The following is a 25,608-nucleotide window of genomic DNA, read 5'->3' on the forward strand; positions in this document are numbered from 1 at the left end:
AGGCACCAAGGCTGGTGGCAGCAGGAACAGCAGATCAGACAGGTCTGTCCTCAGAGATACAGAGATTCTTCTTGCCTTTGGCCATGGTGGGATCCTTGAGTTCCTAAATGGCCTTATGGATTTTAGCTGCTGTTTTTCTACCCTTGCCTGTGGATTCTTGTCCTGAAATTTTCTAGAGGAAATTTCATGGCTCAGAGAGAACGTAGTCCCATCTCCTGCCTGGGATAGATAATGGGGCAGTGTAAATTCCTCATGAGTGATCTGAAAGAAAGTTTTCTGGTCTCCCATCACCACTAAGACCAGTAAGCAGTGGATGGGCACCCTCAATGTGTTTCCAGAATGGGCTTCATGAGGCAGTAAGGAGCAACCAATTTTCCCCAGCATGCAGCATTCCGAGCCATCTGGAAGCTGAAATCAGTGTTTGATGATGAAAATGTCAGGAAAACACATCTATAGAGGTGTCAAATTCTGCTGTCCCCAGGCAGGCATGGCTGACCACATGTGGGTAAATTGATGAGATCCTTTCAGAGCCACCTCAGAAGAGGTACCCGGCCTCTTCTCAACAACTTTGCCCTCAAAGTCTTCAAACACTGGCTGTGCTAGACTTTGGTGTGCCAATGATACATCCTTCTGAGGGTGAGCTTCTGCCTGTGCCCAGCTCTGTCACAACACCAGTTGTGTGAATGATTCTGAGGAAGTCGTGGTTTAGCACTTAATCAATTCCATTAAAAGGAGCTGAGGAGTTGGGTAGCAGAGGAACACAGAATAACTGTGGTGTCAAAACACAAAACAATTGGCATGAAATTATGCTGATTATTCATGTATTAATTGGGGAAAAATCTCTGGAGGAGGCTCTGATTGCTAATTCCCCTCCTGAGACAGGCACAGGAAGGTGTTTTGGAGCAAAATCCACGCCCTGGGAAGCCCTCCCTCAGCCTAAGAGGAGGAACATTAATAATACAAACCCACAGAACTTGTCCTGGGGTTAGTGTGACTGTTTAGACAGGGTGAGGTGGCAGTGTCTTATCACATGTTTTTTTTCCACTTCCCTTCCCAGGGATAAGTCTGTGGAAACAAGAGGAAACAAGAAGCTGTCTTGTTGACACTTGGGCATCAGCCCAGACACTGTCACCATCTGTTCAGCCCTGGAATGGGGTTGGGAATCTTCGCAGATGGAGGATGAGAGCTGATGGTTAGACATAAACCAGGAGCTGTCACCTCTGCAGGTGAAAAGATCGTCCTCATGCTAGACTGAAGCATCAGCCCTTGCCAGGCAGCCCTCGCTGCAGGGAGCCTTGTTTGTTCATAAGCTCTGTGCCAGCTGTGAGGTGCTGGAAGGGGAGCAAGGTGGAGAAGACACGGTTGTTGCTGGGAGACAGGGAAAATGACAACGGTAAAAGTCACTTCCCTGCTTTGTTGGTTTTGTTGTGGTTTTTTCCCCCCCTCACAGACTTGTGACTGTACCTGTGAAGAGCAGACTCTGAAAGCCAAAACACAGGAGAGAGGGTGGTGTGAAAATGCTGACCTTAAAGATGCAGGGAGTGTGTTTGTTTCGGTGACTTCATTTATTTTGCTGCTTTACTCCAAGGGTGTGCTGCTGTGCAGTTTAAACCTGGGCCAGAAATTCAGCTCAGCTTTAAGTCCTTGGTGTAGATTGACCTTTAGTTCCCATTCCTTCTTCTTTACAGCTGCTTTTTGCCAGTCCAAACAGCCTGGTGCTGAGACCTGCTTCACCCCACCCTGATTTAGGCCCCTGGGGTTTCTCACTGTAAGGAAGTTGGTCACCCCTTGAACAGTGTTATTTGTGCACAACACTCAGCAATTTGGTGTGTGTCAGGGATTAAACTGCTGGGCAGGGGGAAATGGTTCCTTCCTGCCACCACTGAGGGGAGAGGAGAGAGCTTCACTCATGGCAGCAACAACTGAGGTTTTACCAGAGAAAGGGGAGTTGTGGAGGCCTTAATCTGCCTTGCTCAGACATCAGGGCAACCTTGCTTTCAACCAGCAGCATGTAAAGCAGCAAGAGCAATGCCCCTCTGCCTACCAAAACAGATTATTTGCCTCAGTAATGAAGGAAGAAAATATGAGCAAAACCAAACTGCTCCAGACCTGCTGTTTAGCCTGTGCACATGAGTAGCTAAACAGCTGTGTGGGAGTGGGCTCAAGTGATAGACCAAGACATGTGAGCTCCAGGTAATGGATGGAGAGCTCTCCCTGCTCCTCAGGGAGTGTGAGGAGTGAGGACTCTTGGCTGAATTGTGCCCGTGGCTTGGACTGACTTCAGTTTTCCATGGGAAACCCTGCCTGTCCTTGCCAGTCTGGCTGCTTGCCTGGGTCTGTGCCTGGGTGATGGATGGTGGCTTGGATGTCACCCAGGCAACAAAACCTTGGTGCTGTGCTCCTGGGCACGTGGCATTGCCTGTTGTTGTGAGTGGAGACTCAGATTTCCTGCTCTTCCCCACGGCTCTTGAAAGACATGGGCAGCTCTGACCTCTCTGGAGGAGTATGGAAGGTATGGAGGGATGAAATGGAAAGCCTTTGAGAGCCAGTGCCCAAACACTGACTGGGAAGTGTGGTGTTAGCAACAGGGCTGTTGTGGGGTTGCAGGAATGCCCATGAAGAGGGATGGCTGATTGCTCAAACCAGGTCTGGCTGCCTTGAGAGGAGTCCTGTGCGGCTGCTGAGCTTGGGTTGGGGTGTCCAGTTATCCCAGTTCAGCCTGCCCAGGCTGGAGAGCCTGAAAACCCCTTGGGAGTCTCTCTGGGACATGGGATTTGTCATTGCCTAGATCAAACCAAGGCTCGGGGAACTGCCTGCTGGCAGGGCTGTGACAGGACAAATGGGGACAAAGAGCTCAGGCCCGGCCTTCTCTGGGTCCTGTATCTTGGTGCGGGCTCCATCCTGGACCAGGGAACCAGCAAGGGCTTTAAAAAGCTCACGCCCTGTCTTTCTGTGTTTCTCTGGGGTTTAAAAGGTAACAGGTGGGGATTGCATGCTTTCTCAGGGTGCTCTCTGGTTTCTGCTAGGGGGCTGATCTGTCCCCACAGGCTGTCCTGCTGGGTGCTCACTGTGGCTCTGCCTGTCCCTCTGCCTGTGTGCACAGACTGAGGCTTCTGGCAGCCCCCACCTTTCGAGCCCTGTGGGTTGAAATTAGCTGACCGATTAAGGAGTTACCAGGGTGGGCTGACAGGCTGATGGGTACACGTGGTGTTCTGTTGCCTTTCTTCAGAAAACCAGGTTAATAACAGTAATAAAGCCTTCAGCTTTGTTGCTCTGGTGAGGTTTCAGCGTGCTGTCATGCTCTGATGGTAAAACACTTCAATCCAAGTGAGCAGAAGGTGATGGCCCTGTGGAGAGACATGTTCCTGCACTATTATTTTTATTGCTGTTAATAGCAGTGTTTTTAAAAGCCCTCCATTTCCTCATCACACCTTTAAGTGCCAAAAGCCAGTCTCCATGGAGGTGGAAGGCAGGAGGAGAGACCTGGAGGAGGCAGGCACAGCCTCTCAGGCAGTGGCTGTTTAAGCTCCGTGACTGTGTGCAGAGCAGGATGTGCTGTGGAGATCTCAGTGTTCCCAAGAAGCCACTTGCTTTGTGCTTCACCCTCCTTGGCTGCTCTGAGCAGGGTGTGCTGTGGGAGCCCTGCCATGCCTGACACCCCATCTGTGTCCAGGCTGCCTGGAAGAGCACTGGGCTCTCAGCAGGTCAGCCATGGCCCATCTGGACTGATTCACAGGCAGAAGCAGCACCTGGGCTGGTTTCTTTGCTGTCCTCCCCAGAGCCATCACTGGCACTTGTCTCTTGAAGCACCAAGCTCTTGGGAGCCAGCTTTAGCTCAGCTGGCATCACAGATCAGGAGGAGGAGAGGGCACATCCGAGCCCTGCTGCCCCCAGCTCCCAGTCAAAGCAGGAATGGAGAGTGCAGCCCCCTCAGCAGTCTGATGGAGTTGGATGCCTCTAAAACTGTATCTTTTGCTGAGAGTTGACAAATCTCCCCCTGTCAGGGGTGACCAAATGATTTTAACTGAACCAGGGGCTGGGGTCCCTTGCTGTAGTGTCACTCCAGCACTCACTGATACACAGGATGGGCTGTCACCTTGGTAGGGTGGAAATCTGCTCTGTGCTCAGAAATCCTCAGAAGCTGCTACATCAGAGATATCTGGAGAGATCAGAAGGAATCTGTAATGCCAGTGCTGAGACTTTTGGCATGCCAACGTCCACTTCTAAGAATTAGAAAAAAATGTCCCCCTGAGATGGCAGTGAGGAGTGCACCTGGCCCTGGGCTGGTGATGAATTGCAAATCACTGGTGTTTTGTAACAGGGCAGCTTCTTGCTCTTCTCTCCACCCTCAGGAAGAGATATCTCTCCTGCAGATCAAAATAAAATAGACTGAAGTAACAGTCCCTGTCCACCCAGGGAACCCTGCAAATTGCTCTGCCATTTCCCTGGGAGAACAGAGGGATACACGTGTATTTGCTCCCCATTTCCAAGGAAAATGTGATGCAGTGAGGTTTGGAGGCAGAGAGATGGAGTTCAGAAGAGACCTGTCTGTGTGGGTGGAAGCACTGACAACCAGGAAACCTCCCGTCTAATAGAAAATGCTACCTGATGGATGCATTAATGACAAGGAAATCTGGGGTATCAGTGCCTGACAATCAAATGTGTGAGTGTGTAGGGATGGAGGCTGCTGAGCAGAGTCTTGATCCAGCAGCTCCTGTGTGCAGGTGAAAGCAGGATCTGCAAGGGAGTTTAAAGCTAAGCCATGCCTAAGTGATGGTTTGAGCTGAACTGACTGTCCTAAATGGGGGAAATAGTCCAATAAATTCAGGATACTTCCTTTTAGAATCATTTGTAGAGGGACCCCTGCCCATCCCAAGCCCACCCTCATTTGCAGCACAGCCCCAGGGCAGTGCTGAGCCTGGGCCAAGCTATCTGAGCCCAAAATGCAGCATGATCTATGTGACCTTTCCAGCCTTCATGGCCCACAGCCAGGGCATTTCACTCTCTTTTTTCCTGCTGGCCAATGCAAAACATCCGTCCTTTGCTCTGCAAAATGCTCGGAGCACCAGCAGGAAGAAAGAAACCAGTTTTGTCTGAATGGAGCAAGGAGGGAAGGGAGAAATGAAAGGACATGTCCCTGGCAGTCTGTGAGCTGGGTTGGTTTCAGTGATCAAAGGTGACATTAGAGCAGTGCTGGGAGAGGAGCTGCTTTAAATAAGTGGGTTTCATCTTAATTGCATCCTTCTAAGGCCAGTGTAGCTGTTGTGCAATGAAACCTTTCTGAGCCAGAGCCTGATTGAGAAGATGGAACAAAGGAAGAAAGAGAAGGGGAAGAGCAATGCTGTGTCCCCATCGTTTGGTGAGGAGGACTGGAGGAGGATGAGGTTTGCCAGAGCACAGTGGTGTGTATTTCTGTGGCACTCTGCAGTGCTGGGGTCTTGGTTTTGAGATCTCCCTGGGGACAGCTGTCAGAATGACAGGCCCAAAAAGAAGAGCAGTAGCTTCTTCAGGAAGTCTCCAGAGACTGCAGGTAGCCCAGGGGGTTTCAGTCCCGTGTCACAGCTGTGAAGGAGGTGGGATGAGATCAATAGTGACTCTTCTGCCTGCCCAGGGCCTGGCTCTTGGAGCTGCCACATCCGTAGGAACATGGGAAGGAGTTTGAACCAACCTCTGCTGGCTCCAGCACTGAGGGTCCCTGCTACCTCCACCTGAGTGGTCAGGTCTCTCAGTGTCCACAATTCCCCGTGTGAGAGTCAGAGCACTGCTCTGTGGTGATCAATCCAGAACCTGAAGGAGGCTCACAGCTGCTGGAATGAGATTTGCTTGCCAGATTCCAGCTGTGTCCTGGAGAGCCCTTCCCCATCTGGGAGCAAAACCCAGTGGGGACAACAACAAAGCTGAGCATCTTTGACACCCCCGGGTGACAGAGCTGGCCATACACCATGGGGCTGGTGTTTTATCAGCTGAAGCCAAGCAATCCTAATGAGCAGCTGATTAGTATAATCACAGCTTCACCTGTTCATCAAGAATGGAGAATTTCCTAATCAGCTACAGGAGGGGCCCTGAGAGGGGTCCAAGGTCAAAGAATTTGAAAAATAACTCAGCAGGCAGAAAGGGGACACTGGTCTTTGCAGGAGCTGGACACAGCTCCATTTATTTTATTTTTTTTTTTTTGCTGCTGTTTGTTTAGGTAGCCTTTAGGTTTGGTACATTTGAGAGCATTTGGTCAGAGAGTGCCTCTGCTTCTCTGTAACACATTGGTCTGAGGTCACATCCAGAGGGTGCTGGTCAGTGGCTCAGAGTCATGATGGACATCAGTGACAAGTGATGTCCCTGAGGGGACGGTGTAATTTAATATCTTCTGTAAGGACACAGATGAAGGGACTGAGTGCACCCTCAGCAAGTCTGCAGGTGACACACCTGAAGGATGGGATGCCATCCACGGGGGCCATGGGAATCTCATGAGGTTTAACAAGACCAAGTGTAGAGTGCTGCATGTGGGTTGGGGCAATCCCTGGTAAAAATCCAGGCTGGGGGATGAGGGGATTGAGAGCAGCCCTGCTGAGCAGGGCTTGAGGGTGTTGATGGATCAGAACCTCTGCTTTGAGGAAAGGCTGAGAGAATTGGGATTGTTCAGCCTAGAGAAGGGAAGGCTTCAGGGTGACCTAATTGCAGCCTTCCAGTACCTGAAGGGATCCTACAAGGAAGCTGGACAGGGACTATTTACAAGGGCCTGGACTGACAGGACAAGGGGGAATGGCTTCAGACTGACAGAGAGCAGGTTTAGATTAGATATTAAGAAGTTCTTTACTGTGAAGGTGGGGATTCCCCATCCCTGGAAGTGTTCAAAGCTGCACTGGATGGGGCTCTGAGCAACCTGCTCAAGTGGCAGGTGTTTCTGTCCATGGCATGGGAGTTTGAATTGGATGATTTTTAAAGTCCCTTCCAACCTAAAACATTCAATAATTCTATGATTTTTGCTCAAGATGTGTCTGTACTCAGAAATTTGTAATTCTTTGCTTTATGCTATGCTTAATGCTAATGCTGCAGGAATGCAGCTGTCCCAGGGAGCAGCACCACATTTCACATCACTGAGAAGTGCTCAAGAATTGCCTTAGGGTTCAAGCCACAGCACAGACTGTGCAGTCGCTCTGTGCCTCAGTTTCCCCACTGTATTTGATTGCTCCTAGAAGTTGCTCAGTAAGTGTCCCTTCAGTTGAAACCACCAGAGCTTCCATCCCTTGTAGCTGGTGCCCTCGGGGGAAACCCTAAACTGTGAGGCCCCTAAACTCTGCTCTGGGTCTTTTGTGCCAGAGCTCAGCTGGAAGGGAAGGGCTGAGCCTTCTTCCCTAAGAGAAGCTTCCTATGCCTTCATCCTCACACACAACCATCTGCTTTGCCTTCTGTTTTTACCTGCCTTTGGCTTTCAAGCCCACTTTTCCTGTGCTCTCCTGCTCCTGAGCCCCGCACTGTGCCTGCTGCCAGCCTGGCTGTGCCACCACAGGAGGACAGGGACGGTTGCATAAGCCACTCTCTGTCCTCCAGCCTGCTCCTGCATCGGCATTCATGCTGCACAGCCCCTATTATTGGGCTTGCAAATGACACTAATTTCCCTTCCCAAGCCCTCCCTATAATTTAGCAGCAATGTCCTGTACTCAGATATTATTAGCTGTGCCTTACGTGAACAGTTGCCCTCTTTCTGTTGGTGGGGGGAGATAATGAATTTGATAGGGATGGCAGACCCACACCAAGAGCCTTTGTCTTTATTTTTTAATTGACCTGGCTGGCTGGGTTGGAATGGCATTACACAGGCTCTGCTTCAGCCAGCCTCATTCCTCCTCAGCTGTCACCACCAGCTCAGAGGGGATCCCCAGACCTCTGCACTACAGGAGCAGGATGTCTCACAAAGCAGCCAGTGAAGGCAGTGGACAGAGGGCTTTCTAAGCTCCAGGTAGCTGTGATCTATTTCAAGTCCCTTCGCTCCTTGAGAGGCTCAAAGCCACACAGCTCTTTTGTTATACCCCATTCCTTTAAGATTTCATTGTGCTGGGCTGAATACAAGGTGACCTTGAACCTTAGGCACACCACACATACACCTGAGCATGTTTTGTTAAGAGCAGAGAAAAGAAGGAATTGTGAAAAGATGAGCTGCAGATACACTGACCTGCCCCAAGCCAGGGCCATCCATGCTGTGAGTAGCTCAGCCCACGCTGTGCTGCCTTCCTGGCCTTTCCTGCCCATGCCTCCTCTCCAGCCAGTGCACCCTTTCCAGTCCAGTCCAGGATGCTACACAGGGAATTTCTGGTGGCTCCACAACCACGTAATAATTCATAGCTTGGCCTCCAGTTCCTCCTGCTCCTCCAGCATATATCAGACATATGTGAACAGACAAATGCAGTGTCCCCACCATCCAAGTGACACTTTGTCCTTGCCCCAGCAAGAAATAAGGTGGCCATGACAGGTTTCTACTCCAGCAGTGTGGTCACTAGGATGCTTCTCTAGTTCTTGTCAAGGAAAACAACCTCCAACCAGCAGGCAGGAGGAAGCAGGATTGTCTTCAGCAGGTGAGGGGTCTGTATCCCAGGCTGCTGCAGTACTCTTCCATCTGCTTCTGAGCACACGTGGAGACCATGTAATCATAGAATATCCTGAACTGAAAGGAACCCACAAGGATCACTGAAGTCCAACTGCTGGCCCTGCATTTCATGCCATTCCTGTGTTTTGAGATTCTCCTGCCTTAGTTCACTGGCCATGGGCAAACTCTGCTGCTGTGGACAATGGCAAGACTCAAGCCCTGGGGACCCAGGGAAGGAGCAGCCCAGGAGCAGATCAGGGAAGGAGAGCAGCCAGGGGAGAGAGGGAAGCAGTAAGGTGCTGGATGGGTTTCTTGGTTATGAACTGAACGCTGCTTGGAACTCAGCTTTGTTTCCCCAGACACTGGAAAGAGCACATTTTCCTTCCTCCCGTGCAGTCACCAGGAATCTTATGCCAGAGATAGATGAGGAATTGATGCTCCAGCTTTGTTAATTTTCTGTGCATGCTTGTGCTGAGCAATGCCATGAGTTTGTGAAAAGGATTTGCATCTGGCTAAGTAAATATATTAGAGATTCAGTCTATAGAGGAAGACTTAGAAGATCATCTTCTGTTGACCCCTCTCCTCCTGATTACCAGCCCTCCCTCAAGCAGATGCTCAGCTCTGCAGCAGGGATCACAGATGCTGGCTTCTTCTCAGCTCAGTTTCTGCAAGAATATAATATTCCTGCCGATAATTAAAGATAAAATCCAGGGCTTTGCTACGGGCTATCTCTGCTGGTAACCCAGGATCTTAATCTGAAGCTTAGTGAAGGTTTTGCTAATTTTAAACCTGGAAGGGCTATTGGGCTGGGCTCAGTAATGGAGGGAGGGAGAAAGCCCAGACAGACTGAGTCGGATCAGCTTGTGCTGTCATTTCTTCTGGCTTTGATTCAGTTCTCCTGGGAAGACACCCAGCTGGGCCCTGCTCCTTCTCCATGTCACCTGAGGTTGCTCCACCAGCTGGCTTCAAAGCTTCAATGCTGGCAGAGATCTCTTTGAAATATTCTGTGTTCACCTGAGAATATAAAAAATAAAAGGAAGAGGAGGAAGAAAGCCGGGAGAAGAAAAGCTCTGCGGGCTTTTGGAAATGTGTGATGGATGTGCCCCCTGCCAGCTGTGTGCTGGATCAGCTGTGTAAATCCTGGGGGCTTTGAGAAGATCCACCCACCTGTTCTTGAAAGGATTCAGGTTGGGAAGAGAGAGCAGAGTGGGTGGAGAGGGCAGCACCAAGCACTGGTGTCACCAGAGCCCTTCCAGGACCTGCCAGTCCTTGAGGTTGCTGGTGGCACTCGGCTGGCAGGAAAGGACTGAGATGGTTTGGTTGCAGGGAGGCAGGCAAGGAGCAGGACTGCACAGAGGAGATGCTGATGCCAGGAGCTGCTGTGGGGAGTTTCTGTGCACTATCACAGCTGTTGATCTCTAGTGTCTGGCTGAAAGGATGTGGTGGTGATGACAACTCCTCTTTCCCGGCCAAGATCCCTCTGGGGGGCGGGGGGTGGATTAGCAGTGGTTTCTCTGCCTCTTGGCATATTAAGAAACCTCCCAAACAAAGGAGCGAGTGAATGGAGGAGGTGAGCTCATGTTGGTGTTCATCATCACTCCCATCAGAGACACTCTGCAATCGTGTGGTCTTCCTAGGAGATAATGAGGTGATCTTTATCAGTGCTGAAATCAGCTGGGTCTATCCCTCGTTTGGAAGAAAAACTGGGAAAACTCTCCTGTCTCTCCTGCTGGCCAGCAAAAGCAATTTACACATTGAGTGTGTGGTGTCCTGAGAAGCATCTCTGCTCCTGATACCTCCCTGGTGCTGCCAATGGTTGTCCCCCTCCCTTGGCAGCAGGGTTTTATTTTTCCCTGTTAACCTCTATTTTCCCAGCAGCACTGTGATACTGATGCCTCTTATCTCCTGGGGCAAGAGGTGGAAATGCCTTATCTAAAAGTTTTGGAACTTGGTTTTGGTCAGCTGATCTCTCAGGATGTTTTCTCCTCTTGCTTTCTTCAGTGCACTCATACAAAGATCCTTCCCCCGTTCCCCAAATGACCAATAATTAACCATTAAAAGCAATAATCTGAAGACATGACATTTTTCAGCAGCTATAAATAGGTTTTAACATAGCTTCTACTATTTATACCGGTCTGGCCTTTTGTGTCTGGAGTGGGACAAAAAAATGATTAAGAAAAGAACAACAACAAAACAAACAAAAACCCAGAAACACACAAAAAAACCCTCCAAAAACCAAACAAACCCAAATCCAAACCAAAAACAAAAAAAGAATAAAAAAAATAAAAAGAAAACAAACAAAAAAAAAGAACCAAGATTACAAATACCACCTTTTCTCTTTCCTTCAATTGGAGGAAAGTAACTCAAGGCCACCTGCTCCAGAACACTCACAGCTGTACATGAATCTTGCAGGTTGTCTCCTGATCCTCTGGTCCTAACATCTAAATATATGGGCAGTGAACAGGAGAGGCCAGCAGCATCAGACCATAGGGATGATGTGTATGGAAAGGAACTGCTGTACTGATTCCCCAGCCCTGACATCCCACGAGCCTGACAAGATTTCCTGCAGTCTGGCATCAGATCATGCCCAGGAATATTGCTAATGAAACAGCTTTTAGAAGTGTGGAAAGTTGGGAGATGCTGCACATTCCCTGGGGGGGTGTCTGGGCTTCTGGAGATTACAGGAGTTGTGAGGAGAAGGTCCTGAAAGTGTAGGGCTTCTTGGTCATGAGCTTGGAACTGGATCTCAGCCCCACTCCATGTCCTGGAGAGTTGCACAGGTTTGCAAAGCACTCTTGTGACCTCTCCTGTTACTGCAAGGAGTTATTAGGAAAGGACAAAAGAGAGCAGGGAATGTCTCTGAGTCACTGTACAAATTCATGAACGAGAATCTTGAAGATTTGGTTTCCTCCACTCCCAAAATCCTCAGCTCCAAAGGCATGGCAGGACTGGGAGAGGCAGCAAGGATGGCCACCAGTGTGTGAGGTGTCTGTGCAAAGGACAGAGGGGGCAGGACTGTTTAGTCTTGGAGCAGAAACATGCTTTAACCTGTGATCTTTTCTCTTTCCTGATGCTCCTAATATGAAAGCAAATGTGCCTTGATTGAGCAAAAAGAGGAGGAAATGGAAAATGCATAGCACAGGGGTGATGATAGGACATGCCCCTTTTGCTCTCTCTCTGGGGACTGATTTCCCCAACCTTGCCACGCACCGAGCTGCTCCAGAGAGGCAGGAGATGGTCCCTGCAGCAGTCGGACCAGGAGCTCTCAGTGCCACGTACACAGCCTCTGAGGGATCTCTGAGTTTGCTCCACCTGGGAGGTGCTGCCTGCTCCCTGAGCCTGCAGCCAGAATGTTTCAGGCAATGGAGGCCAATTACCTTACACGTGGAGCAATTTGGGAGTGATTTCACGCTCCCTGGGCATACCAAAGCCGTGCCTGGAGAACCTGAGCTCTTGGAGCAGGGATGCTGAACATCAAACAGGACTTGAAGTTTCCAGCGTTTAATTTCCCATTTAGCCAAGGCAATTAAAAGCATCACCATGTAAAGTGGCGGGTTTTCTCCTGCATTTTTATTTGCCTGTGTCCTTAAAGAGAGTGGCTCAGAAGCACTGATCTATCCTACTGCAGCAGGAACAAGCCTGTCTGCTTGCCCCTGAAAAGGACATCTGAATGTCTGCTCCATATTTACATGGCCCTGGAAGCCTGGACTCTAAGAGGATGCCCTAATCCACCTGAAGAGCCACAGAGCAGGCACATCTCCATGTGAGATGGCTCTTTTGCTGCTGGCATGGCCAGCAAGGCAGCAAGGGAAAGAGGCTGAAAATTAATTTTGAGAACAGGGCCACAGATTGGGGTGAGAAGGTGGAGCAAGACTGTTCTTGGAGATCCCAAGTGAAAGGAAGAGAGCAATGGATGTAATTTGTGGCCAGTGAAATTCCAATCAGACATTAGGAGAGAAATTCACCCTTGGGATGGTCAAACATTTGGGACAGGGATCCAGGAAGGTGGTGAGTCTTAGTCCTTAGAGATATTCAAGCCCTGACTGAACAGAGCTGTCCCTAGCTCTAGAGGTGTGCTGACTGGCCACCTTTGAGCTTTGCTGTCTGGGTGATAGATCTGAAGGCATCAACTTCTCTCTAAAAAAAAGGAGCAGCACTGATGAGTGTAAAACTGGTGAGAGTCACCTGAATGGGATGGTGAAGGTGCCCCTGAAAGCAGCACAGGAATAAACCAGCCCCCCAGCAGTGGGAAGAGTGCTCCCAGAGCAGGCCATCCCTGCAGCTGGCTGTTCCCTGGTCACTGGCTGTTCCACTGGGCACACTCTGGTATTTCCCCTCAGTGCTGGCTCTTGGAGGACTTTGAAGTGCATTTCCTTCCATCCAGTGATCTCTGGGAGCTCTGAAGGGTGGTGGCAGAGGTGGCTGTATCGGTTCATTTGTTCTCCAGTGGCTGATGGGTTTTTAACCAAGTAATTGAGGATTGTTTTCAGTTGTACCTGAGGATCAACCAGTGAGGCAGAGATAAGGTAATGGCATCACAGCAGGTCCTCCACTGTTATTTCTGGCTATGAATTAATCACAGACACTGAGGCCCTGTAAGTGCACTGATCATTTGCTACAACAATAAGAAATTCAACCAGTTATGCTCTTTTCCTCTCTAGAAATACTTTGGAAACTGCTGACTTAATGAGCATGGGTCCAGGCTCTTCCCAGAACACTAATAGCGTCCATTAAAAAAAAATAAAAATCCAGCCCTTTATTTTGTGGCTGCTGAAAAGCCTTTTGCTGTTAACTGCCCATGTCTGGGGTCTGCTGAGAGAGACTGAACTCTCCAGTTCACAGAAGGATCCAAGCTGTTCCCTCAGAGAGACTGGGAAAGATTAAAAGCAGCTGAAAGCAAAGCATGCTGGTTTGATGAATGGCATTTGGATGCTGTCATGTTGTGGCTGCTGGCATTGTCTTCCTAGAGAGCTGTAGCATGAGCCTCCTAAAAACCAGTGCTTGAGAAGCCACAGGGTGAGCTGAGGATCCCACCTTGCCTTTCTAATTGGGGTTTTAGAGCTTTGCAACAATGAGATGAAATCCCAAATTGAGAAAGGTGGTCAGATGGCCCCAAAAGGCTCAGAAAAAAAAAAAAAATTGAGCAAAGTTGATTATTATGTTTTGAAGCCATGCATGTGCTTTTTGAACCTTTGAAATTCACTGCCTGGGGTGAGGAAAAGGGGTGAACTCAAGATTGGTTATTCCTTTACCCAGAGCAGGACAAGCCTGTACCTTGGGGGCTTTAAAACAAAATACTGTTTATTTAATCATCCTGCCACCCCCACAGGGATGGTGTCCCTGGCAGGAGTGCTGTGGGGCTGGGATGCTGTGAATGTGTATCAGGCCAGGATTTGTCACTCCAGCTTTTTGGAAAAGCAGCACTGCTGGTTCTGAGCAAACAGCCCGATGTGCATCCCAACAGGAATGACTCCAGCATGTGCTCAGGACCTCATGCCACCCCTGCCACACCCTGGAAAGGTGGCACAGCTTTGAGTGACAACAAGGACAGTCTGGCTGGACCAGAATCATCTCCAGATGGCTGCTGTCACATGTGTATATGCTCACGTGGCTTCCAAGCAATAAGAGTGATTAAATGCAACTGGAAAAGCCACATTTAACAGTGTGTCTACCTCATCCCTCAGGAGGTACTTGAGAAAAAAGTTCATGCTGTTAAGGGATGTTTTGGGCAAGATTTTTCCCTTGTGATCCACTCAAAACAAGGAACAAATTCAGAAAAATCAAGGTTAAGTTCTGTGCAGATGCTCTAGCCCTTACTGGAATTATCAAATTCCAGATTTTAAGGCTCTGGCCTTTACTCTGGACTTGGTAAAGCAGGGCTAACAATCTGTGGTCTGTGTATTTACACTGCAAACACTTCCACATCTAGATTACCTCCTAGCTTGTCCAGCTGGGAACTGTTGGGCTAATTTTCTGATGGAAACTGGGCACATGCTGTTTTGTAGCAAACAGTGAAGAGAATTCCCATATGTCCCTAATGACTGGAATAGGCAGGATTATTCACTCAGGTTTCCCACCCAAACAAACAGAGGAAACAGCTGTCACAACTAAAATACCTTTCAAGAGCTGAAAAAAACTTTCTATGCATGGGCTGGGTTGGAAAGCTGAACATTGATTTTTGTTACACTACCAAACTACTTAACCCTCAGCATGGGTCAAACAATATATTTCTTTTAGATATTCTGATATATTTTACTCTATTTTTTGATAGTTAAACTTTATTTGAACTTTAATTTTATAGATTAAATTAAGTTAAAAAGATGAATATTTTTTTTAAAAGTATGAAATTGGATTTTTTTTTATTTCTACAGCCATATAAAGAAAGAATGTGGAATGAATCAGAGTGCTTTTTTGGTTTGGTTTGGTTTGTTTTTGGGGTTTTTTTTGTTTGATTTTGTGTTTTTGTTGGTTTGTTGGGTTTTTTTTGGTTTTTTGTTGTTGTTGTTTGGATTTTTTTTTGTTGTTTGCTTGTTTCAGACAAAATAGCTGCCTTTGGCAGGGTTTGGCAAACATTTGGCAGGGTGGTTCATCTTTGGCCCATTTTTCCCACCTCTAGATGGACCCTCACTACAGCAGCTCATGGAGTTAAGGAGAAAGAAGATGGGTCCAGTCACAGTAGAATTCACTTACTTGCTGGTAAACACCCATTACTGACAGGAAATTATTTCCTACACTTCACCAGAACTTTAACTGGATGTTGAAAAATCTGCCTTATTTACCAGACAGCACAACCCAGGAAATTCCTTCACATTCAGGTGGCAAATATTTAAATACTGCTTTCACCAGCAAACAGCCCCTGGGCCAGAAAGGACTTGCTTGGTTTATTTATCTGTTAGTAGTTTTCTTTTATTGAACATAGCTGTTCAGGGAAAAAAAGGAGAAAACACAGCAATACCAAAGAGGGAGCTGCCCAGACATCCCTGGAGAATCCAGACTCAGAAAACTTCTCTTATCACCAAGCAGGAGGGATTCAGATGAGAAACACAGAAATTAGTGCTTAGTTCTTTTGCTTGAGCTTAGTGTCTGTTCTCCAGAGATGCACAAAGATGTTTGAATTAGAAATAGGTCAAATTAAAATTAAAAAATAAGAATTTTCCTGGCCAATCCAAGATAAGAAAAATACCAAATAACAGCATTTTCTCATGTAGTATTTGTATATACAAAATGGTGGGAGAGAAGCCTCAACAATCTTCAGTAGCACGAAGAATTGGCAATTAGTAAATATATCATGCTTCTCACATCAAAAAAATAAAGGGTGTCAGTGAGAATCAGAGGATTTGAGACAAGCAAAAATATATATACTTTTCCCCACACTGAGTTATTTAGTGATGAATGTTGTTGCTCCAGGCAAAAATGTAATAGACCCAAAAACAGCCTGAAGTTTTCATGGGAGAAACACCAGGGCCTGTTAATAGCTCTGTGTCAATGTCCACTTCAGGAGTCCATCAGTCATAACTTGCCTTAAAGAAGGAAGAAATTCCAAGGAAAAATCACTCCAAACTTGAGTTTTCTTAATTTTAAACTACCCCCTGCTAGAATTCCCTACCAGGGCCAGATACAGGATCATATGGACTTCTGGTAATGTTTTTTGGTTTACGCTTTTCATTGGCAATGACTTAATTCCTACCCGTGACAGCTTTTTCTTGCACTAGACTGGAATTTCTCACCAGCATGTGGCCAATGCCAGGAGGAACAGGCTCACCCCACCCTTGGAAGCCCAGGCCCCCAGGAATCAGTTTTGAGTTAGAAACCATGAACACTGAGCTGAGTTCTTCCTGGTGACCAAACCAGGTTTTGCCCAAAGCCTGTGCTCAAACATTTTTCTGTCCTGACAAGACCAAGGAACTTGGATTTTCTTGCTCCTTAATGCCACCTTGGAACCAGCCTGGCTCCTCTCTGGCTTGAGCATGTTATCCAGCTCCCACATGGAGGCACCCAGAGATACTGAGGCCATTCTCCTTGAGTTTGCTCTTCCCATTTATCTCCCCCCTGCTAAAGATATGCTCTCCATGTCTTATTTGCATTTGTCTGCCTTCATCTCCCAGCCACTGGCTCTTGTTCTGGCTTTCTCTGATAGATTAAAAAGCTCTTTAGAAACTGGTGTTTTCTTCTGCTGACGGCACTTAGGCGCTGTAATCAAATCACCTCTTGACCTCCTTTCTGATAAGCTAAATAGACTCTTTCAAGGTCTTGTTGAAATTTTTTCTGTTGCTCTCAGATTATTTGCAAGCACTCTCCTGCAGCACTCAGCCTGTATGCAGCATTCCCAGCCTCCTCCTAGGATGGGGAGGTGGAATATGGATTTTTTTAAAGAAATGGAGAAAAGTTATGGCATAGCTGAGGCTTTGGCTTGGGGTCTAACTTTTCTACAAGGGCATCTACCTGCCCACAGCCTACCTGATCCCCATGGCATGCTCCTCCTTTATCCACACATGCCCAAATTCCTCCTTCATAAAATGACTGCTATTTAGGGTACAAATGATCTCATCACATGTCAGCCCCGATTCCCAGGCAGGAATCCTTCTCTTCACCTGGAGCACCCAGGACTGAACAGCACTGAACAGCACTGAACAGACCAGCCAAAGTGTTTCTTGTGGACTTGGGACAGAACTGTGCCCCAACACATCTGGTGCTTGCTGCTCCTCTCTCCAGCTATCCCTGTGCCAGAGCACATCTTCCTCTTTTCTCCTGCACCCTTTACTGCTTCACCCTCTTTACAGGCCTGCTTCTCCCCAGGACACAACAGCAGCATCCTCACCCTGCACATGTCCCTTGCAGAGGTGTCCCCCTCCCTCAGTGCCCTTCTTTTGCCGCAGGATGACCAAGCATCTTCTCTGCGGTACTATAAGAGCTACAGGATACAGAAGATCCTGCTTTTTGCAGCCAGATGTTGTCAGCCTGTAGTTATCAGAGATCCTCCAGTGCTCCCACAGCCTCTGCATTTGCTCATCGATGAAGCCACAAGCTCCAGATTTGAAGCCCTTCCTAAGTGTGGAATGACTCCACCAGCTTTTCCCACTGCTCAGAGGCATTCAAAAGATATTTAATTAAACCCACATCAGATTGCTGTTAGCAAGCTTTCTCCAATTAGCAAGGTGGAGAGGACTACATGTCATGGGGGGAAATGAGCAGACATGAAATGGTTTTGTTGCCTATGCCTTCCTCAGTGTCAGATTAATTGGCACTTTTCTTCCAATTTGAGGCAGAGCTCTGGGTGCACACGGGTCACAGCATTGCAGAGCAATCCCATCCCATTTTGTAGCTTCCTCTCTCTCTCTCTCAGTATGATTGAAAATTTCCTTAGGCACTTGAATCATGTTGTGCTCTGTCTGGCAGAGGGAAAAAAACAGAAGGAAAATTAGTGGCACTCAGACTGGTCCTAGGCAGGCTTCTTTCAGGATCTCCACTCTCCTCTTCCTTACCCATCCGTGTGCAAGTGTGTTGGCTTTTGTGCTGTTTGAACACATACCCCAAACCACAGCCGGTTGAAATCAACCTCAAATGGACTTGCAGTCACTCAGGCTCACTCTGTATGAAACAAGTTGCATTAGTCAGATGGTGATCCACGCCGACTGAGAATCTGCCTCTGTGTTTGTCTCCTTAAACTTGCAAGGATCAGCTGCAAGCAGAGCTGCTCCTTCAAAAGCAGTAACAAGAGACTTGCCTAGCAGAGGTACTCTCTCTGTGACCCCCTGGACCTGCTGGCTCTCAGGAGGTGTGTGTGACACTCATTTAACTTCTTCCCATGCACTGTCTCAGCCTGGTACTGTGTTCCAGCTGGAGCTGAGTTTGCATCCTTGGAAATCCTTACAGGGGTGTCCCAAGGGTGTTGACAATCAGTTCCACTTTTCCTCCCACAACACAGCCCTCCTCAGTCCCAACAACACAACAAATTCTCTTCTATCAAATCAGGGCACCAGGCTTTGTTTATTATTTGGAAATTGCAAACCAGACCTACCTCGATGTGCAAGCCCACGATGGGGACATGCTGCTATGACAACAACATGAGGCTGAATCATCCAGACAGACAAGACACACATAATTGTGTGATCACCTGTTCCTGCTTGTTCAAAGGAAATTTTATTAGTGCTGCTGAAGGTACATTAGTGAACAAAGCATAAAACATCCACACATCAGCTGGGGCTCAGCTAATCAATGCAAGCATGGCCTGAGCCTGGTGCCTCACTGTTTCTGCCACTCAGCATTTCACAGGATTCAGAATAGAATTTATAGAAACCTGTGTCTACATGTGAGGGATCAAGAAAAACTCAGTTTCTACTAATATGAAACATTTATACCTTTTGTGTTTTGTTGAGAACATTGGAGTTTTGACTGTAGGATATTTGTGGTCAGGGGAGGGACAATCTGGATCCAGGACAATGGTTAGAGAATGGACGTGACTGAAGAAAAACATGACTCTTTTTAACATTAAAAATCCCAAGTCAACAATAATTAAGAATGGTAGGTGGGCGAGAAAAGATGGTTTGTTGTACTGCAGCCAAGGAGGAATGTGCAGGGTCATCATTCACTCAGCCATACATAGAAATCTGAATGTGTTTGTGCTGTGCAGGTGCATCAACCACAGCATCCATTTCCAACTGCTGAGAGCACAGTTCCACTTCTTTCCTTGCTCCCTTGATCCTCCTAACATGAGGGTGACAAAATTACAACTCCAATCATGGGACTGCTTTGTATGTCCTTTTTTAGCCATATAACCCCTGGGCAGCATAAAAATGGCTTAATGTCAGTTCCAGAATACCCCAAAATGGGGGTGTCTGGTGCTCCTTATAATGCTCTATCTTTTCCAGATCTGTTGGTGGTTTTGCTTCCTGAAGTCTTTCATACCTTAATCTTGCTCACCCAGAAGACTCCAGCAGGTATAAAGACCTGCTCAAGTGAAAAAGAAAAAAAAAAGCCCATTGTGTTTATTAATCACACTCTTTTTGAAATGGTGGTCAAAACATTCATAAGGAACTTTTTTTTGCAAGGTTTTTTGTCAAGATTTCAACACACAGCAACAAAAAAAGCAATTTCAATATGGTATTTACAGCATTTGAAGATTTTCTACCAGGAGAATCAATGGCATTTTTACATGACTTGGGGAATTTTCTGCCAGTGCTTCATTCTGATAGTGCCCAAATAAATATCAGTCAAATTTCCCCAGAAGCTGACAGGGGGCATTGTTGGCAGCAGCAATAAGACCCGAGATGTGGATATTTCCTCTGTAGATAATGCACATGCATGAGTGTCTCACTGAGAACATTTCCATCTGCTCCATGGTGAGTGGAAAATGTGGGTATTCCACAAGAACCATGCTGAGACCACTCAATCAACCACTAATAAAACCAGCCCCGGAGTAATCTGAAAACAAGAGGCTCAGATGCACAGACATGAAACATTGCTGGATGTGCTACAAACCAGGGCCACCCAAGTGACAGAGCATATTTTGAAGAGCAGCATCTCTCCCACCTGCCCCTGCATGTGGCACCAATGCTTAGCCAGGTGCAAGGAGGCACTGTTTGAAAGTCAGCTTCAAAAGGCATTGAGGAAGGAAAAAGTGCCAGGAGGGAGAATAGTGAAGCATAACAACAGATTTGCAGACAAAAGCAAGATCTCTGTGTTGAACAGAGAGTGAAATGCATTGAAAACTGTCTGGAGGGCCATTCCAGGGGGTGGTCATCATCAGCACAAGGTCTAGTTGGAGTCCAGTAGGTAACAATGTGTGCCAGGGGTCAGTACTGGACCCAATCCTGTACAACATCTTCATTACCAGTGTGGATGATGGCATGAGATTGTATCCCCAGTAAGATCATACAAGACCAGGAGGAGTCATACCCCCGATATATGCTGATACACCCGAGGGTCGTGCTGAGAGGGACTTCGACATGCTGGAGAAATGGGCTGACAGGAACCTCATGAGGTTCAGCAAGAGTGAAAAGTCCTGTGCCTGAGGAACTGCCCCAGGCACCACCAGTACGCTCCAGTGGTTCAGCACTGGTACAGGCTGCCCAGAGAAGAGTCTCCATCCTTGGAGATATTCAAAAGTTGACTGGACATGGTCCTGGGCAAATAGCTTTAGCTGGCCCTGCCTGAGCCATGCAGACCAGCTGACTTCAGTCCCTGTCAGCCTCAACCATTCTGCAACTGTCATTCTGAGGAGTCTTAAAGGGGAGGTCAAACAAACACGTGTTCAGACTCTCTTAGGAGGATGGAGTTACCTTGTGAAGGCTCCCCCAGTGCTGCCTGGGTTCTGGCTGGGGTTGAGAGGATCTTCACACGAGGTCTACACCAGCTGGCAGTGTCTCTGACTGCCACCGGACCAGCTGCATTTGCTCAGTGACACTGTGCTGTTAATAGGAATCTTCAAGAACAGATGGTGCTAGAAGATTTTTGCTTAAGAATGGGGAAAATCTTGACTGCTTTGTTAATATTTAAACTGAAAGCTTTGGAAAGAGTTGGAAAAAGAAAAAAGCAGTTCCACACTCTGATTTTGAGTTTTCTTCTGCAACTCCATCTCCAGTCAGAAGATTGTAATGTTGCTGCACAGCTACAGAAGAAGAGGGGCACTGGTGGCATGGCTTTCACCTCTTTCCATGTTCTTGGTGCTACAGGTTTGAGTTAGAGAGACAAATTCTCAAGCAGGAATCTCAAAAAAACAGACATAAAGAAGCAATCCTATGACCTTGCACTGCTTAGAAATATGGGAATGCCTTTTGATGGCATCTTCTTGCCACAGGTAAGGCAACCTTGTGCATTAGCCCTTCAGCTCAGTTTTCTTCCACAGCTTGGCAGATGGATTTGGAAAGGTGTGAATAAGCTGTAGAGAATAGATGTCCCTCAGATCTCTGCCTTGGACCCTTCTTCTGTCAAACAAAATGCAGGAGATGGACACAGTGTGAAGTGAGGGGCTGGCTGTCATTCTGCTCTGTCATGTCATCAGTCATGATGTCCCCACCAGCCTATCTTGGGGAAGATGGGCTCCTTTTTCCTGTCTCAATGAACAGAGCCAGGGGAACACACAAACATACAGCAGAGAACAGAAATAACCTAACCTGGCAGAAAGCAGGCAGGCTGTCACACCTCCAAGGGGAAAACTGATACAGCCTCTTGCTTCTGTTTCAAAATCTATTTCAAGCTGGTTCCACAAAAGAAATGGCATAAAAGGCATTAGATCTGGCAAGAGAGGCTGCTGTTCCCAGGATGATATATGGGAGATGAGTACAATTACCTGCATGCCTAAAGCTGGTACACAGCCTTTTAGGCTCAGTAGACTCTGCCTGTCCTTCCCCATCAGCAGGAAGATCAAAACAAAGTCTGCAAAGCCTCTTATGGGGCTGGGCTTGTCTCTGCTCCTGCTATCTTGAAGAACAGAACAAGGAGCAGCAGTGGCAGCTACTCAGCAAGGACCATCTGTAATGCTGTACCAAAGATGATCTGCTGCCCCGTGATGCAGAGGAACCTCTTGTGCCCCAGCAACACAGTGCTCTGCCACTTTTCCCCATGCCTGCCATCTCCCCTCTCCCAAACTCACCATCCCCTTCCCTTCTGCACCTAATGAGAGAAGCAAAGCAGAAACCACAAGACTAATTCCTACACACACCCTCTTGCACGTGCCACCTTTTTTCCTTTGAAGGCTCACCTGGAGTTGGCAGGGACAGTGGGACCATCATGAGTGTGTGGGCAGAGATGCTGAGGTCCTGGCACCATCCACTCAGCCAGTGTTTAGAGGGCCACCCCACAGAATGGGGACACCTGCTCGGGAGCTGTGTGATCCTCACAGCTGGATGTGCAACAGGTAGAACATGACAGAACAGTCGAACACCTCTGGCCCCTGGATTTGATTTCTGTGAAAGGAGATGTAAGCAAGCAATGGTTGCTGCATTCCTTCCATGAGCGGCAAGGGCCTTGCACTGGCTTCTTCTTTCTGCTTTTGTTTGGAGGCCAAATGCAATAGGAAATACCAGAAGGTGGAAGTCATCTCCAACCGGTGGCTCTGGTTTTTCTCAGGGTGACAAAAGCTTAGAGATCCACAGACCATTTAGGAGAGATGGGGCCGATGGTGTCTCATGTTATTTGCTGAAATTAATGAAGTCTAATCTTTTTTTTTCCTCTTGAAAATTGAAATGCCTTGGGAAAACTGTATCCTCTGTCTCGTGGCTACAGGCAGCTCTTCTGAATAAGCTATTGTCAGGCCTCAGAGATGTGAGTCACAGCATCTTTAATCTCTGGGCGGGAGCATTCTCCATGGCTTTCATGCTTTGGAATAAATCTTCAGAGATGTTCCCAAATTAAGCACGATTCCTTTCTAATCTCCTTGCACTTCTTCCTCTCCCCATTTTATCAGCCAGGCTCAAACACATTTCACATGGCCTACTTCGAAGCAAACTGATTAATGTGATCACTTCAGGTTTTAGGAGGGATCAGTGCTTACAGCACGGGAAAGGGCTCCTACTGCTGCTGGCAGCCCCAGCTCCACAGGGCCTTGGGTGGCTTAGAGGGATCTGCCTGTGAGCAGAGCTGACAGCAGAAGGTGGAATCACAGACTCACATGGGCACCTTCCCAAGTCCAGCAGGACTCAGTGTCCAGGCAATTCCCTGAGCCCTCGAGGACCAGAAGCAGCATCATGCTGTTCAATGTGGCTGGTGCCTCCTGGGCCTGGGGGAGAAGGAGGGAGGAGCTGCTGGCCTGCAGAAGGGATGTGCTGTGCTGCCCAGTGGCACCGCTTCCCTCTGGCAGCAGCTGGGTACCACAACCTCTGCCTGCTCCTTCAGCCAGAGGCAGCTGAGCAGAGGATGGCAGCTCGTGCTGCTCTGCTGCAGCTGGCACACATCTGGAGTAGAACAGAGGGTTTGGGTCTGCATCACTGCCATGTGGGATTCAGGCCTAGCTGTGGGGTGTGAAAAGCTTGGGTTGGGAAGCAGTTGTCTGAATGTCAGTCAGGGATAGAAAGGGATGTTGGAAAGGGGTGGTGAAATGCTTTGGAAAAACACTAACTGTGGATCCATATGTGTGTATTGATGTTGCTCACAGAGAGAAAACTGCTCCTCTTGGCTTTTGTGAATCAATTTTTCTGATAAAAGATGCAATCTCTCTCTGCCAACCTGCCTGTGTTGAGCTCATGTTGTCTGACAGAGGGGCTGCTGGCCTGCAGTGTCCTTGGACAACCCCCAAGAGCTCACAGCCTACACAGACAAAAGCTGGCAGTGATCAGCTGTGTTTTACAGGCAAGAAGCTAGAGATGGAAGAAGGAATTTCCTTCTGCAACTGCAGTTTTGAAGCAACAGGATCCTGAATCCAGGCTTACATTTGCCTGGGGCTGGGAGTCTCAGATGTACAAGTGCCCTTTGATTTGCTACCAGGCTTCAGAGTGGGACAGGCTACAGCTTCTGAATGAAATAATAACTAAAATGCTCAGGTGAAAAAACAGCACATCTTGATGGGTAACAACAAATGGGACATTGCCCATGGAAAGCTGAACCTCATGGAGCTCCACAGAACTCATGGAGCAGAGTAAATATTGATGGTGGAGGGGATAGGAGAAGCACAACTAAACTAAATAAAAGTATTGAAAGGTGCAGGCCTGACACTGCTTGTTTCCTGCAGAGTCTCTGCCTCAAGCAGAGCAGGGTGATGAGGAGCCATAGAGCTCCTGCCTTTGCAGTCTGGCCCATATGTCAACAGTTTTGTGCATTTTTTTTCCTTGATTGACAAGAGTGAAGGACCCTCATGCTTTAGTGAGTGTATAATGGCTGCCTTGATGTCATTTATCGAAGCTTTGGAATAGCTGTGCTTTCTAATTACTTCTTCCCACCTGCCTGAAGAGCACCTTTTGCTTTTAGATTAACTTCTTGCTGTCTCTTTGAACTTGTGCCTCTGTACTCCAAGCACCCTGGGTTTTGTGAGATCAAGGAAGGCTTGGTTAAGGTAAAAGGCAAGTGATCAAGTTGGTTTTTATTTCCTTTCCTGCACAGAGACGTGCCAGGTTTGCTGATGAGACTGTGTGTGGCACAATCAGAGCCCTGGCACCTTCAAAGAGACCCTCCAAGAAGAACAAGTTAGTAAGTGGCCTTTGAAGGGGAAAAGCTTTCTTCCTAATCTTCAGAGGGGCATCAGGAGTGTCCAGCATGAGCATTCATATGCACTGCCCATATATCCTGGATGTGTGCAGTGGTTTCTGTGCTCCTGCAAGTGCAGAGATTTGGGGGCTATGTGACATGTGCCTCCTGTGTGTGTGATGTTTTGCAATTCAAGCTGATTTACTGCAGACAGCTAAATGTCCTGGACAGAAATGCCAATGTCCAGATCTTGACCACTATTTAGCAGGATAGTAATTTTAGTTTAAATTGGCAACAATCACATTGTTCTTACCGAATATGGATTCAGTGGAGCTTTTAAAATGACAATTCACTATAGTTTAGTTGTGGTGTGGAGGAAAGTCCTAAGATTTTCCTGAATACTTGTAAGACATTTAGGCATGAATGATAATCTGGAATTTGCAGCACCCTTATTGTATTAAGCAATGGGGCAGGAGTTGTCCTTGGGCTTTGTGCAGCACTGAGCACACCAGGCAAGCTGAAAAAATGACATCCTCTCTTTTAAGATTTGTACCCTCCCCATCTATTTCAAGCAGAGCATTAAGCTGCTCTGAGGTCTCTTCAGAGATGATGGTTTCTTATGGAAAACTACAAATTAAGTCAAGAGGGAGGTCTAGGGGTCACTTTCATCCAAAGCATAAACCCAGCTGAAGGTTGTGCTGCCTGCTCTAAAAAAATGCAGTGGTGGAATATGGATGCTAAATTCTGACACTGCCTGTACAGATTACAGGCCGCACAGCTCCTCAGGCTTGCCTGAGAAAGTAGTCTGGGAAAGACATGAGAAGGAATTAAAACAATCCTCAGGGACACAAAACAACCTTGCAGGTGTTGTTATGTGTTCCTTGTTTTCCTTGCAGGAGAAAGTCAGGGGGGTGGTG

The 25,608-nt window shown here is 47.6% G+C and overlaps 1 protein-coding gene across 1 annotated transcript in view; it reads left to right on the forward strand.

Annotated features, from left to right (window-relative positions):
• Positions 1-2,449: 2,449 nt before the first annotated feature.
• RAD54L (RAD54 like) overlaps positions 2,450-25,608 on the forward strand; it is a 49,080-nt gene continuing 25,921 nt past the window's right edge. Inside the window, exon 1 of the mRNA XM_015636536.3 lies at positions 2,450-2,512. Within this exon, the coding sequence (XP_015492022.1) occupies positions 2,477-2,512 (36 nt within the window). The 5' untranslated portion in view covers positions 2,450-2,476. The remainder of the gene's footprint in view (positions 2,513-25,608) is intronic.

This window comes from Parus major, chromosome 8, assembly GCF_001522545.3.
Source record: "Parus major isolate Abel chromosome 8, Parus_major1.1, whole genome shotgun sequence".
NCBI lineage: Eukaryota > Metazoa > Chordata > Aves > Passeriformes > Paridae > Parus > Parus major.